The sequence below is a fragment of the Panonychus citri genome, unplaced genomic scaffold, assembly GCF_014898815.1.
Source record: "Panonychus citri isolate SS breed McGregor unplaced genomic scaffold, ASM1489881v1 Contig00090, whole genome shotgun sequence".
In the NCBI taxonomy this organism is placed as follows: Eukaryota; Metazoa; Arthropoda; class Arachnida; order Trombidiformes; family Tetranychidae; genus Panonychus; species Panonychus citri.
In genome coordinates this window covers 166,112-179,454 of record NW_026515495.1, presented here as the reverse complement: position 1 = coordinate 179,454, position 13,343 = coordinate 166,112, and the positions used below count along the sequence as shown (strand labels likewise).

General features: G+C 28.8%; 1 protein-coding gene across 1 annotated transcript in view; it reads right to left on the bottom strand.

The window, feature by feature from the left end:
• LOC128387429 (ephrin type-B receptor 1-B-like) overlaps window positions 1-3,650 on the bottom strand; it is a 44,229-nt gene extending 40,579 nt beyond the window's left edge. Inside the window, exon 1 of the mRNA XM_053346626.1 lies at window positions 3,264-3,650. Coding sequence (XP_053202601.1) covers window positions 3,264-3,363 — 100 coding nt within the window. The 5' untranslated portion in view covers window positions 3,364-3,650. The remainder of the gene's footprint in view (window positions 1-3,263) is intronic.
• Window positions 3,651-13,343: the final 9,693 nt, after the last annotated feature.

Sequence of the window (13,343 nt, the reverse complement as noted above, 5' to 3'; positions counted from 1 at the left end):
TAAGAAAAAAAGATGCAAATGCTAAAAGTAGAAGGTGGAAAATGAAGATGAAGATGGAGAGATAGTGAATGAAGATGGTAAAGGAGAAAGAGAGAGAGAGAGAATAGATAGAGAAATGAAAAGATGATGATAATAATGATAAAGGTAAAAAAGAAGCAGAAAAAAAGTAAAAACAAATAAGCAAAGTTAAGCTCAGGTAAGTTAAGGTCGTTTGTTTCAAGTTTGGTAAAAAAACCAACAACAACAAGAATTACAAACAAGCTTTTTACAGGTAAAATATATGGCATCTGGTTAATTGTTTGTAAAGCATTTCATCACGAGTTTGCAGGAGCCAAAGTTGCTGAGAGAAGAGAGTGAGAAGAGGCTGGAGAGAGAGAGAGAGAGAGAGGGATGATAAAGATAATGATGAGGCAAAAGAAGAGCTAAGAAAGCAACTAACAAGAAAGGTAACTTTTGATGGAAAGAAAAATATTCTGGTTGAAATAGAAAATAAGAGGAACCACTTATTTACCTTAGGCAAGCCTTAAAGTTACCTTTGGAACTGTAGAGTGAGAGAGAGAGAGAGATGATGATGATGATGATGAAAAGAGAGAAAAACTTTTAACGCCTCTCCCATATTATCATCTTTTTCTCTCTTTCTCGTCCATTTTTTTTTCTTTCTCTTCCACAGACTGAATCTTAGATCAAAGTTAAATAAACAACAAAAAGTTTGATACAATTTCTTTATTTATTCTTATTCATCTTCCTCGCCCATACAATTTGCAAGGAAGAAAAAATCTCATAGCTAAAGTTTTGTTGTAGAAAAGAGGCAAGAAAAAAGGTTCTATTCTTTTCTCCCTTCTTCACCTCTCTCTCTCTCTCTCTTTTTTGTAAGAATCGAATAGTAATGAGCTTCTTTACTAGTTGGTAGAAATTCAAAATTTTCTAAAAATCATCTAATTATTTCATTTAAGTTTCCATGTAAAGGAAACTCTGTTCCTCTATTTGAGTTCATTTTCTATTCGGCTAATAATTGATTACTATTCCATAGAAATTTTCATTCATCTCTTATTCATTGTTTTCTATCATAATCATCATCCCCTTGTTGGCTTTATTGTTCTTGTTGTCCACCATTGACCTCAACTTTAGGTGAGAACCATGACAGAAACAAGAACAATTTACCTCATTGAATAACTTTCATTCCAATTTAATTTGAATATTCATGAATATCAATGAGATTTCAATCAACTGAGTCCTGGAGATTAACATGACCAGTGTCCAGCGAAGGAAAAGTGAACGAGAAGTAACTTGTAATAAGTAAAATTTTCTCTTAAATTACCTCACCTAAATCTCTGTAAATATCTTTGATTGTTTCGTCGATCAACTCGAGCCCATTGTCCATTTCATGGTGGAGCAATTGATCTCGTTTATTTAAATCGTGAAAACAATCATATGCTGATAGAAAATGAATCAACTGATCTAACCAATTAATTGCTCTATCTTCACTTTTAGAAACATAATCAATCGAAATGGACTTTACCGATAACCTTGGTTAATTATTTGGATCTATTTCGACGAGACTTCTAAATGGCACAATCTTTTGATCTTTTAATTGCTGAAGCAATCGAATGCTAAATAGTTTGATTAATTGAATGATCGGGAAAAAGGCAATCGTCGATTCGTGAATAGTAGTAAAGTTCATTTGTCGATCTTGTGTTACGAACTAAATCTTGACTTCGAATAAATGATCTTAAGGGTAATTGAATGGTCTTTCTGAACCAAAGGTTATCTGAGTAACGATTTGAGTATCTGGGGAGGCCACTTATCGACAGAATGTGACGATTTAGCACTTGAAGGTCGATTAGTTCACTAATGAAAGTGATCCAATAATCGCGATAAGTACAAAGAATTGATCTGTTTATTTCAGCGATGTGATCAGATTCGGTTTCCGATGTTTTTTTAATCCTGAGCTCATCTCTACGGTCACTTGTTGATGTGAACTTTGTATTTCAAAGGAGCACAATTAAAATCTTCAGTATCAATAAGAAGAAACTCTTTGAATATTTTGGCCTGACCCGAAATGGAGGTTAAATAATAATCATTGGAACCCGATTTAGAGCAGTTAACGCCAAGGATCAGGCCGAATGAGTCGCACGGGCAAATTAACATTGAATGGGACAGACCGGACACTTTGGCACGAAAACGTTTTCTAAATATGAGTTTACTTTCAAGAGTATATTTCAATTGTGAACCATTTTGATCAAAGATAATTGAATCAATCGTCTCATTGATTACCAATACTAAGATTATATTGGTTTTGATTTATCAATTGATCAATTTTGAACCTAAATCAAGTTAAATTGTTAGAAAAACAAACAATTTAAATTCTATTTGCTAAATTACAATTGAACTAATCAACTAACTAGACAAATGATCAAGGAATCATTTTCCCTCTTTTATCATGAATTATGATCCAACAAACAATATTCATCACCATGGGAACTTGATTGAAACAAAATAATTGACAGAATCGCAGCTGATGAAGATTCAATCAACATCTAATTAGATGTAAATCTATCATCATCATCATCATCGGATGAGAAACTTATTTGTCTTAAATAAGACGAAATCTAATTTTTCCTGGAATCGGATTAGTCAATTAAAATGAAGCAAAAAAAACACAAGAGATGAGCTTCTAGACACATTAATGAATAATAATATCACATAAACTCAGGATTTACCATGAGTTTAATTAGTCATCATGATGACATAATCACTGAATGAAAAAACTGCCCAAAGGTCAATAAAAGATTGACAAACAAAAACTGATTGAAAAGTTGAAAGAAAAACAAAAAGAGTCAAATATTTGTTTTTAAAAATATCAATGAAAATATTCAAATATATTCATCATCATCCTAATCATATTGTAACAATTGTCAACATCATGGTGATTAATAAATGAATCCACCTTTAAGTATATTAAACATATGAAAAGATGAAAAATTCTGGTTCATTATGAGAGATCTTGATTCATGTAATTCACAGATTGTTATTAATGTATCATGAGAAATTCAAAGAACAAAAAAAAATGAATCTTTTTCCAAATAATATGAATGAAAATATCAACATGTTGACATAGAAATGAAGTAAAATCATAATAATGTTGACAAACTTATTCAAGAGATTAAATAACTGATTCGGTTGGGATAATATTGATTGAACATTGAACACACACCAATTTGGTTGATCACACCAGAGAGATTTAAATAGATAATAGTATTTACCTGATGTCTTTTGAGCTTCAATTGGATAGGAAATAACAATTAACACAAAACACAGTAAAATCCAAAATGGTTGACACATAATAATCTCTGTCCGGTCCATTGTGGAGATGAGCCTCTTTTCTTGAGGCAAAGATAAACTTGATTTTGGTTGTTGATTTTGTCGCTTTCCTTTTATGAAAATTGTTTTGAGAACAGAAAACAAAGGATAATAAAGAGGAAACAATTATAATGGTTATAAAAATTTCGATTAATCCAATAAACCATATCAATGGAAATCATCAATATGAACAAAACAAAAAAGATACACACACAAAATCACATCATCATAGTAAAAGTAAAGATGAATTGAGATGAGACAAGAAACAAAGTTCACTCTTCAAGCTCAAAGTGTTTCTGATGAATGAAAATGATGCCACCTAATGGAGAGTCGAGCAAAGAGCTTGGAATCAGCTCCATCTATGAGGGAGAAAATTTATTGTATCGAATTTTTCAAACAAACTTATCAATTATTTTCGCTTCATTTAATTTATTTCCTTTCTCTCTATTTAGTTTGTGTGTCCATTTTATGGACAATAACAACAAGAGTAACAAGAGTAACAATTACCATTTCGAATATACAATCGATAATGACAATGGTCACTTCTTTTTCCTCCTCTTCTCTCTCTCTCTCTACTTTCGTTGACAAGCAAACAAAAGTAACCAGATGGAGAATGTCGCTAACTAGCCCGATGACCACTGGTCATAAATAGAGAGAGAGAAGAAAAGATAATATATTCTTTTTATCCTTTTTCTTCTTGACCATTACCTTTGGTTCTTATCCGTCGGTCTTGTCACTTTTATTCTCGAAGAGAATTTCAATTCCTTCTCAATTTCTCTCTAAATAAGGTGACAACAATTTTCTAATTTTCCTTAAATTTCTTTTCTATTTTTCTCTCTCTTAATATCTAATCACTTGAACACAATTAACCTTAATTTTCCTCTTCAATTACAATCAATACAATTTTCTTTGAGAATATTGTATTACTATTATAACCAATTCTTTGCTCTTTTCTTTCCAATTTCGCATCTTTATGCTTCATCTAATCTTAATCTTGGATAACAATTATCATCATCATTTCCTAAATTGGAACATTTAAAATTGTCTAATTGATCTACACAAATAATCATCTAATCACAATCAAGGTAAAATGTCAGTGAGCGGTTAATTAATTGAATCGTATCAATGAAGATTAAATTAATTACCTTTGATTGTGAAAAATTATGAGAATAGGATTAAAATGATTGGACGAAAACCTGAATTAACGTTAAGATAAACTGAGAGAGAGATTTAAGTTGATAGTTACATTTGCGTGATCCCTTGTCACTTGATAGCAATTTAAATTACTCAGGTAATCAAGTTAATTCTTGATTAGTTAACCTGTTGTAACCTGATTACTATTTAAGATCAAGTTCCAATGGTTTCAAATGATCAGAAAGTTAAAGAAATTAGTTGATTTTTTTATCTTTTCCGAGCAACAATTTATCCTTATCATTGAGTCTCATCTACATCATTATCATGATAATCATTTGATTATCTCAATTGAAACTTTCCCCTGATTTTTTTTATATATATACACACACACTCACACCAACAATTAACATTGTCTCTTGATTATCTGATACTTAATGAGTATCATTAATAAATAAAATGACAACAGTTGATAATAATAATAATGATTATCATCATCGTGATTATATTAATTATAACCTAAGGTAATGAAACTTTCATCTTGACAATTAATCATTAATGATGAACAACATGATCAACAACAAAACAAAAAGTCAATCGCGATGATTATAACAATTAAATTTCATCATGAATAACAATTCAACTCGATTCTCATAATTTATCAACTCCTACCTGATGATGATGATGATGATCAATTGGCTAATCATTAGAAAAACTTTTCCAACACAATTTAATACAATTTAAATTGCTGTTCAATATCCGAATGATAATGATTATAAATGATCATTTGAATTCATCATGAAATTGAAATTGGAAAACTCTGAAAACAACATCTCTCTTTCTTTCCCTCTTTCTCTCTGAATACATGATATGAATTTTTTTTTCTTCTGATGGGTGATGAATGAATCGGAAACACACACAAAGTATAAGCTTCTGAATGGAAAGATGATAAAATAATAAATAGAAAGAAGAAAACTTGAAATTCGAATGAAAGAGAAAAAAGTTCAAGGTGAGATAACTCACTTTTCGAATACCTTTAACTCTCTCTCTCTCTCTCTCTTCCGTTTTATTATCTTCATCATCTTCTCACTGTTACTTTGAATTTATACCCAGAACTCATTCCCAGATCAAATCGATCTTGTTGATTTTCACCTTCGAATCTGAAATAGAAGAAAAAAATAGAAAGTTCTAACTCTTCATTCATATTAACCAATTCTTTTCTCATTCAATCCCTAGAGAGTTTTATCCTCATCATCATCATCATCTTTTCCTCTTCCTCTTCCTCCAACATCATCAAGTTGAAACTTTAAAAATTCATATAATTTGTAATCTAATGTTGAGAAAGCAATCGAAGATGAGGAAAAAAAAAACTTTTCTTTTTCGAGAAAAAAAGTTTTCTCTTCACAATTATTATACTCTTCTAATTCCCATATCAGATCATCCTTATCATCATATTTAATCATCCTCATCATCTTTATCATTCTCAATGGGAATATCATTCATATGATAAAATAAACAAATTAAAGGTTGACAAGCAAATCTATTAATAGTAAACATGGTTAGTCTCAAGCAATTTAAATTTCTCTCTTGATTTTTCAAGCTAAATTGTGGCTACTTAATTAAACAGAATTACTTTAACCAAATTAATATGAAACAATTTAAATGAACATTTTGATTTATCACCATAACCATAATTATATTTACAATTAACACTTTTCATACAATCATCTACCTGAACATAAGTTAATAAAAGTCAATCATAATCATACAATTGTTTACAATTTAAATTGTTGTTGTTTTGATTGCTATAAATTGCTATCTGTTTAAATGAGTATCTCTCTGTGAGGTAAATTAAATGATTAACCAAAATTCACAACAATTAACCAAAATCACCAATAGTAATTAACTTCAAGCAAGAACAACAGTAATTACAATTGTAAGTTGTTTAATTGCTGAAACCAAGAGAAGTGTAATTATTAATCAAATGGTCATTTCCTGGTCAGTATTGCCGTTCAATTGATTATCTAATCACCTTGAAAATTTAAACACGATATTAATCAATAGACATCAGAATATCTCATAATTAGTGGGAAGAGAATTGAAATTCAGTGTTGAGAATGAACTTTTTTCTTTGAATTCTCAATAAAAACGATAACAAATTGAGAAACAAAATGAAACCTCTTCTAATTAATTAGCTAATAAAAATCACCAGTTTTATCATGATGATCATTTAGATGATGATGATGATAATTTATCTTACTCTTTGTTGATATAAATCAATTCATGTTTCTAATCACGATTCATTGTTATCATCATCATCATCATCCTAGGATGTTACCATCATTTTAAGCTTTACCTTAGCTATTTATCATATAAAACATTATCTGTTCCTATTATCATCCTTCAATCATCATTATCATCATCTTGCATCATCCATATCAAACCTCCTCCTTTCATAATCTCTTAGACAAATTATTTCATCTTCCATCTAATCATCTTGTGATTAACTTTAATCTTCATCAAGGTGTCGTTCATTTCAACATTTTGCCATCAAGTTAATTTGATTTAGTTACAATTAATTTGATATCAGAAAGAGAGAGAGAGAGAGAGAGAGAGAGAAACATCATCATAATGAACATGATAAAGATGAAGATGCTGATTCTTATGTAAATATATTCATTAAATTATCATCATTGTATCTTAATCATGTTGTTACAATTTTCAATTGTCATCATCATGGTGATTAATATATAAAAATAAGAGGAATCTTGTTATTTTATCATTATACCTGAAAAATTCTGGTTCATTATCGGATTCTTATTCTTGTTCACAGATAATTCAAGTGTTATTAATGTATCATCATCAAGGAATCATGATGATAAAAAATGAATCTTTTTGTACTTTTCTATCATTCTGAATTTGCTTTTATCACCATAATGAAGATGATGAGAAATATCATCTATATATCATAATAGTTTCATCAATTTGTCTATGAACTTTTTTATTCTCAATCAGTCTCTCTCTCTCTCTTCCCACTCTTGCTAACTCATTCACTTTCTGCTCTCTCTCTCTCTCTCTCTCTCTCTTTATTACTCTATTTTAATCCAACTTTGTGAATGATTTATATTTTATAATCACGTGATGATTCTGATAAATGATCATCATGAAAGTTTCATGTTTCAATTTCATGTTGAGTTCTGATTCATGAATGAAGATCATGGAAAAGATTTTGTAGTCTTAGGATGAAATTGGATGAAAAAAGAAAAATATTTTTCTTCTAAGGAGAGAAAAGAGAATTATCTTCACAATATGACCTTCTCATCCTTTCTCACCTCAGTTTTAGACAAGAAGAAAAAACAATCACCATTATCACCATTATCATCATCATCATCTTCTTCTTCTCCATGTTTATCTTCATCATTTTAACCAATAGAAATCAACTCAAATCCAACATGATCTCATTTCTATGATTTTCAGCTTGATGAAGTTTCATTTTGATACAATTTCATCACTTGGCTACTCAATTTTCTGGTTCCAGGTTGAAAACATATTAAAGGTTTAGACGCCATCTATGAACGATCGGGATGAAAATAGAGATCATGATAAATGCCCAGAGGGCGAACAAGTATTAGTTATATTTTTAGAGTCACGGGAAAGTAAATGATGATGATAAAGAGAGAGAAAGAGAAAGAAGGAGAAGATAAAAGGTAACATGTAATGAGAAGACCAAATAAAGGTGAAGTCTCTATGTGATGATGAGAGAAGATGAAGATAAAGATGAAAAAGTTACATCAAGTGATTTACCTGTTTGTATCCTGTTCCCATGGAGTCTTTATCTTTTCTCTTTCTTCATCATCTTCTCTTATTTGGCTCCCTCATTCTCTCTCTCTCTCTCTCTCTTCAGGTTATCATCTTTTTTTTTCATCAAAAATCTTAACAAAATAATGTTACATTTGACTGAGGCTCCTTTTTCAAGGTGGGTTAAACACTGTTACCTTGAATTTATCTTCTTCCACACTATCATCCTCATCTTCTGATCATCACTATCATCCAGACACATTACTTAGATGAGATTCAATCTCTTACCTTTAGTTTGTCAGTTAGACAGAGATAAGAAAGAGAGAAAAGAAAGATGAAGATGAAGATGAAGAGAAAAACTTTAAAAAAAATCAAATAGATTTTTTTTTCTTTCTCTTCATCATCTTTTTCTGTTAACAAAGCCCACAGGAGCCTCAAGGTCAAGTTAAGGTTGACCACAGGAGGGATACCATGTGTATATATGTATGTGTGAGTGTGTGTATTTAAAAGGTAACATGAAGATGAAGATGAGAATGATAATAATGATGAAGATCCATTTAAAGGTAAACAATTGAGAGACTCATTGGATAAGTGATGTTACGAGAAATTGAATTGAGATCATCTACTAATCATCTTTCAAAGATGAAGATGATTAGATATCTGGAAGAAGAAGAGAAAAAAACTAAATTCCAATCATGTTTACTTACCTTTATCATCTTTTCATCATCATCATCATCATCATCAGTGTACCAAACCTTTAGAAAGGAAAAGTTAATTTTCCAAATAATCTTGAAATAAGCAATCAATTTTTTTCTTCATGATAAGTTTTTCATCACCATGAAAATTTCACTTTGTAGAGAAAAAGTTTAACAATTAAACGATCAGTTTATCAATTTAATTAATCATCACATCATTAAATCAAGTTGATTGAAATTAGAGAGTTTAATGATTACAATTATAAATTGAGATTAACTAATCAGTTGAGATTAACAATTAAATTGTATTAGTTATTACATCAAATGAGATGCGATTTGTTTTTTAAACAAGATGTCACTAATTAGAAGGAAAGTTTAAATCGTATGATAATTCTAATTGAAAATAGTAAATTAATCGTGATTAACTGATCTATTCAATGATATTAATTAAATTCTCGTCAAATCATGATTAGTTTCCAAAATTTTTATTAGAGTGAACGATGTCAAAAATAAAAATTTTACTGCATTGATTTTAATGCATCTCATTAACATTGACATGCGCATCCATGTAAAAATTTCTTAATTTTTTTAATTTAATTTCTCTAAATTCAACAAAATAATTAATTCACAAAAAATCCATTTAGAAGATCGATTTTTGAGATGAAAGACTTTTGGTTTAAACTCTAAAATTGAGCTGAAAATCAAATTTTGGCGGCTCTAACTTCGAGCGGCCATTACTCGACGAAGGGACAGAAAAATGCTCAGCGGCTAAAGTTGATCTATTTTGGGTCTTAAAGAAATACAATAAACTTTAAATCATCAAATTATCAATTTGCGCTATTGAGTTATTCATTTTCAAACTTTTTCCTTCTAATTAGTGAACACCTCTTATTACAGTTTATTGATCAGTAGTTAAAACAACTCATGTTAATTAACTTAATGAAGTTTAAATTATACGTTAATCATTTTCATATTAATCAATCAGAGAGAGAGAGAGAGAGAGAGAGAGAGAGAGAGAGAGAGAGAGAGAGAGAGAGAGAGAGAGAGAGTTTTATTATTGTGCATTTTCATAGGAAAAGCAATGAAACATTTTTATACCTTAAAATATTGGATAAACAGCCTGAGGGTATTTGAAGGTAACTCTAAAGGTAAGGAAAAGTTTTTTTCCCTTCACAATCAACTATCAACAAGAATTATCAACAATCAACAATCAGCTAGTTTTATGTTGATGGGATCAATTTTTATGCTCTTTGTCATTAGGAAACTGTCTCCATGATGATAGATAAAATTATCTTACAAAGAAACAGGTAGACAGATGATGATGATGATGAAGAGACACTTAAATTTACCTTTGGTAACCGGTTTACTAGAAGAAGATGATAATCCAAAGATGATGATGATGATGAAAAGTCATCAAGAAGTAAACTAATTAAGGAGTTACGCCTAGAACATCATTCCTATTATTGTCCAATTGAATTCCAATCAGATTAACAGGTAAAACTTTTCAATTTACGGCTTTCAGATTAATGAGAAATTAATTGATTGAGAGTAAAACAAAAATCGAGACGAAAACTTATCATTCCAATTGAAATTAATTAATTACTCATTCTAATTGTAAACAAGGTAAACAATTTATCTCTTGAATGATGATTTAATATAAAAAAAATTGGATTAGAATCCGGATTAAGTGTATTTGATTAGCAATTAACTTTTGATTAACCTTCATAATTGAGAGTAAAATTGTTCAATTTTAAATTTATTTTCTCATTGATTGTTACTGTTTATTGTCAATTCTGTCAAACAAATAAACAAAAAGTTAAATATCTTATCCTCATCATTATCATGTCTTATGTCATAATTGAAATGTAGTTGACATTTTGTCATCTTGTCATCTTGTCATCTTCATCTTCATCTTTATCTTCATCTTTACAATAATCTCTTCATTCATTATTATTATTAATTATAATATAATCTTTTACCTTGTATCCAATGGATGAAAATTAAGAAAAAGGTAACAAGATGAAAGTTGATCCAAGTGTAAATATCATTGATTGTCAACTAAATTAGTTAATCAACTGGATTTGAAAGTGGGATTTGAAACTAACGTTATCCTCAAGATTGTCAGTTGTTATTATTAATAATAATCTCTGCTCATCATTGCAACAATTAAGATTAACAATCAACTTGTTTCATCGTTTACATGGCAAAAAACAACAACAACATTGATTTAAAGTCTTTCTGATTAGAGAGATAATTAATTCACAGTTGATTAAAAATCAAGGTAATTAACTGATAGAATCCTTTTTTGCAACAATCAATTTGAAACATTAAACAAAAAAGCAACAAAATTAAACTGCAAATGAAATTAAATCTTTGTATGTATCTCTATGTATTATTACTTGTTAATCAACCTACACAATCAACTAATTACAAATCATTTACCAATCCCTTTGATTGAACTGATTTTAAACGATTAAGTTTTTTTACAAGAGCCCAACAAAAACAACGTTTAAATTAATTGTTGTAGCAAAAAAAAAAGAGAGAGACTTAAATTGTTATGTTGATCATCATCATACTAACTAATTTATTATTTGAATGTAAATCAACAAGAAAATTGCAACAATTAAACAGTAAAGATGACATTAAATTAGAAAATGATTCCAATGCTAATCAACCTGTCAGACTAACTAGTAATTACTTGTTGATTAGTAGTCACAATCAGTAGTGGTAATAATGTATCTTGGATGATGATTAAAACTAATCATCTAGTCAACAATTTGAAACATTGATACCAACAAGAAAAACATTAACAAACAGGGTTGTGATTATCATGATAATCAAGCAACAATCAACAATTTAATTGCCAATTGAACACCAAATACCTACGCATATGGGAAAAAAAGTCAGGTAAATTGTAAACAATTTAGGTGTAAATTTAAAATAAACTAAATCAAATTTAATACTTATCAACCATTAGTTGATTATGGATAACAATTTAGTTAACTAGTTGGAGTAGTTTATTCAATTGGAATTGGGAAAAAAAAACTTAATATTAGTTGAAACTACTTAAAGTTGTTCAAAAAGATTATGTTGATTGTTGTTGTTGTTTTTTTCTTACTCGTAATTTAATGATGACAATTTAGTTACAATTTACGAGTACATGTTGACCTGGGTTTTAATTGCTTCCTACAATCAACTTAATTGCAGCATCGTAGATAATAAAATCACAGGTAAGTTTTTAGAGAGAAATTTTTTTCGTTTTCTATTAATATTAAAAAAATATATTTACCATTTATGGATTTTTATTGAAGAAAATGTTTTCATTTCAATTGAGTGTTAATCCTTTTCTGAATTAATCTTCTTGATTGCTTACAATTAGATTAATAATTATCACTCTGTTAGTAACTATTATCAGATTGTTGTTAATCTAATGGCTTAATTGCTTATCCAAAATATGTACAGTCCCAAACAATTTAATCTGATTTATTGATTATTATTGTTTGTGTATCTTTCATCATTGAGTTTTTTTTGTGATTTGGTATTTTAATTGTTTGTCTTTTGATTGTAATATTTAATTTAATTGGTGATTATCTTGATCTTAATCTAGTTGTTGTAATGTTATTGTGATAAATTGTTACAATATATATTTATGATTTTCATGCCTTCAGGGGAACAGGAAATTTGGTAGATTAACTTGAGTTCATTAACTAATCAACTTGGCAATTTATTGATTCAATTAACCAATGTCAACCTTTATAGTTAGTTGATTGTTGAACCTTGAAATAAACTAAATTAACAAAGGATAAATTAAGTAATCCGATTATCAATATATGTATTAATATATTAGGAAAGTAATCAGTCAAAATTGAACAACAATTAAAATGTTAACTATTCAAATCAATGTGAAGTTAATTCAGTTCAATTTATATAAATTGTTTTCTCAATGTTGAAAAATTTCAAATCTCATGAAAGTATAACAATTGAAAATTCAGTACATAAATGTGATAACAATTAAAGGATAATGTATAACAATTAACTAACCATCTTCATCTAATCTTAACAATTAACACTTTAATATATCTTAATAATAAGGGTAACAATCAACAGATTGATCAAGAAAATTGAATAAATCACAATTAAATGTTAATCAAAAAAAAAATGATCATCAATCATAATCACAATCTAGAAAATAAAATAAAAAACTTTCAATGGCAATCAAATGATTGAAAAATAAATCATGTACCTTGATTGTTGTTAGTTTAAATTGTTTATTGAACAATTAGTTAATCATCAAGCTGAGACTTTCAGATTAACGATTAAAAACTTTTTCATGGTTGTAATAATTTAATTTAGTTAACA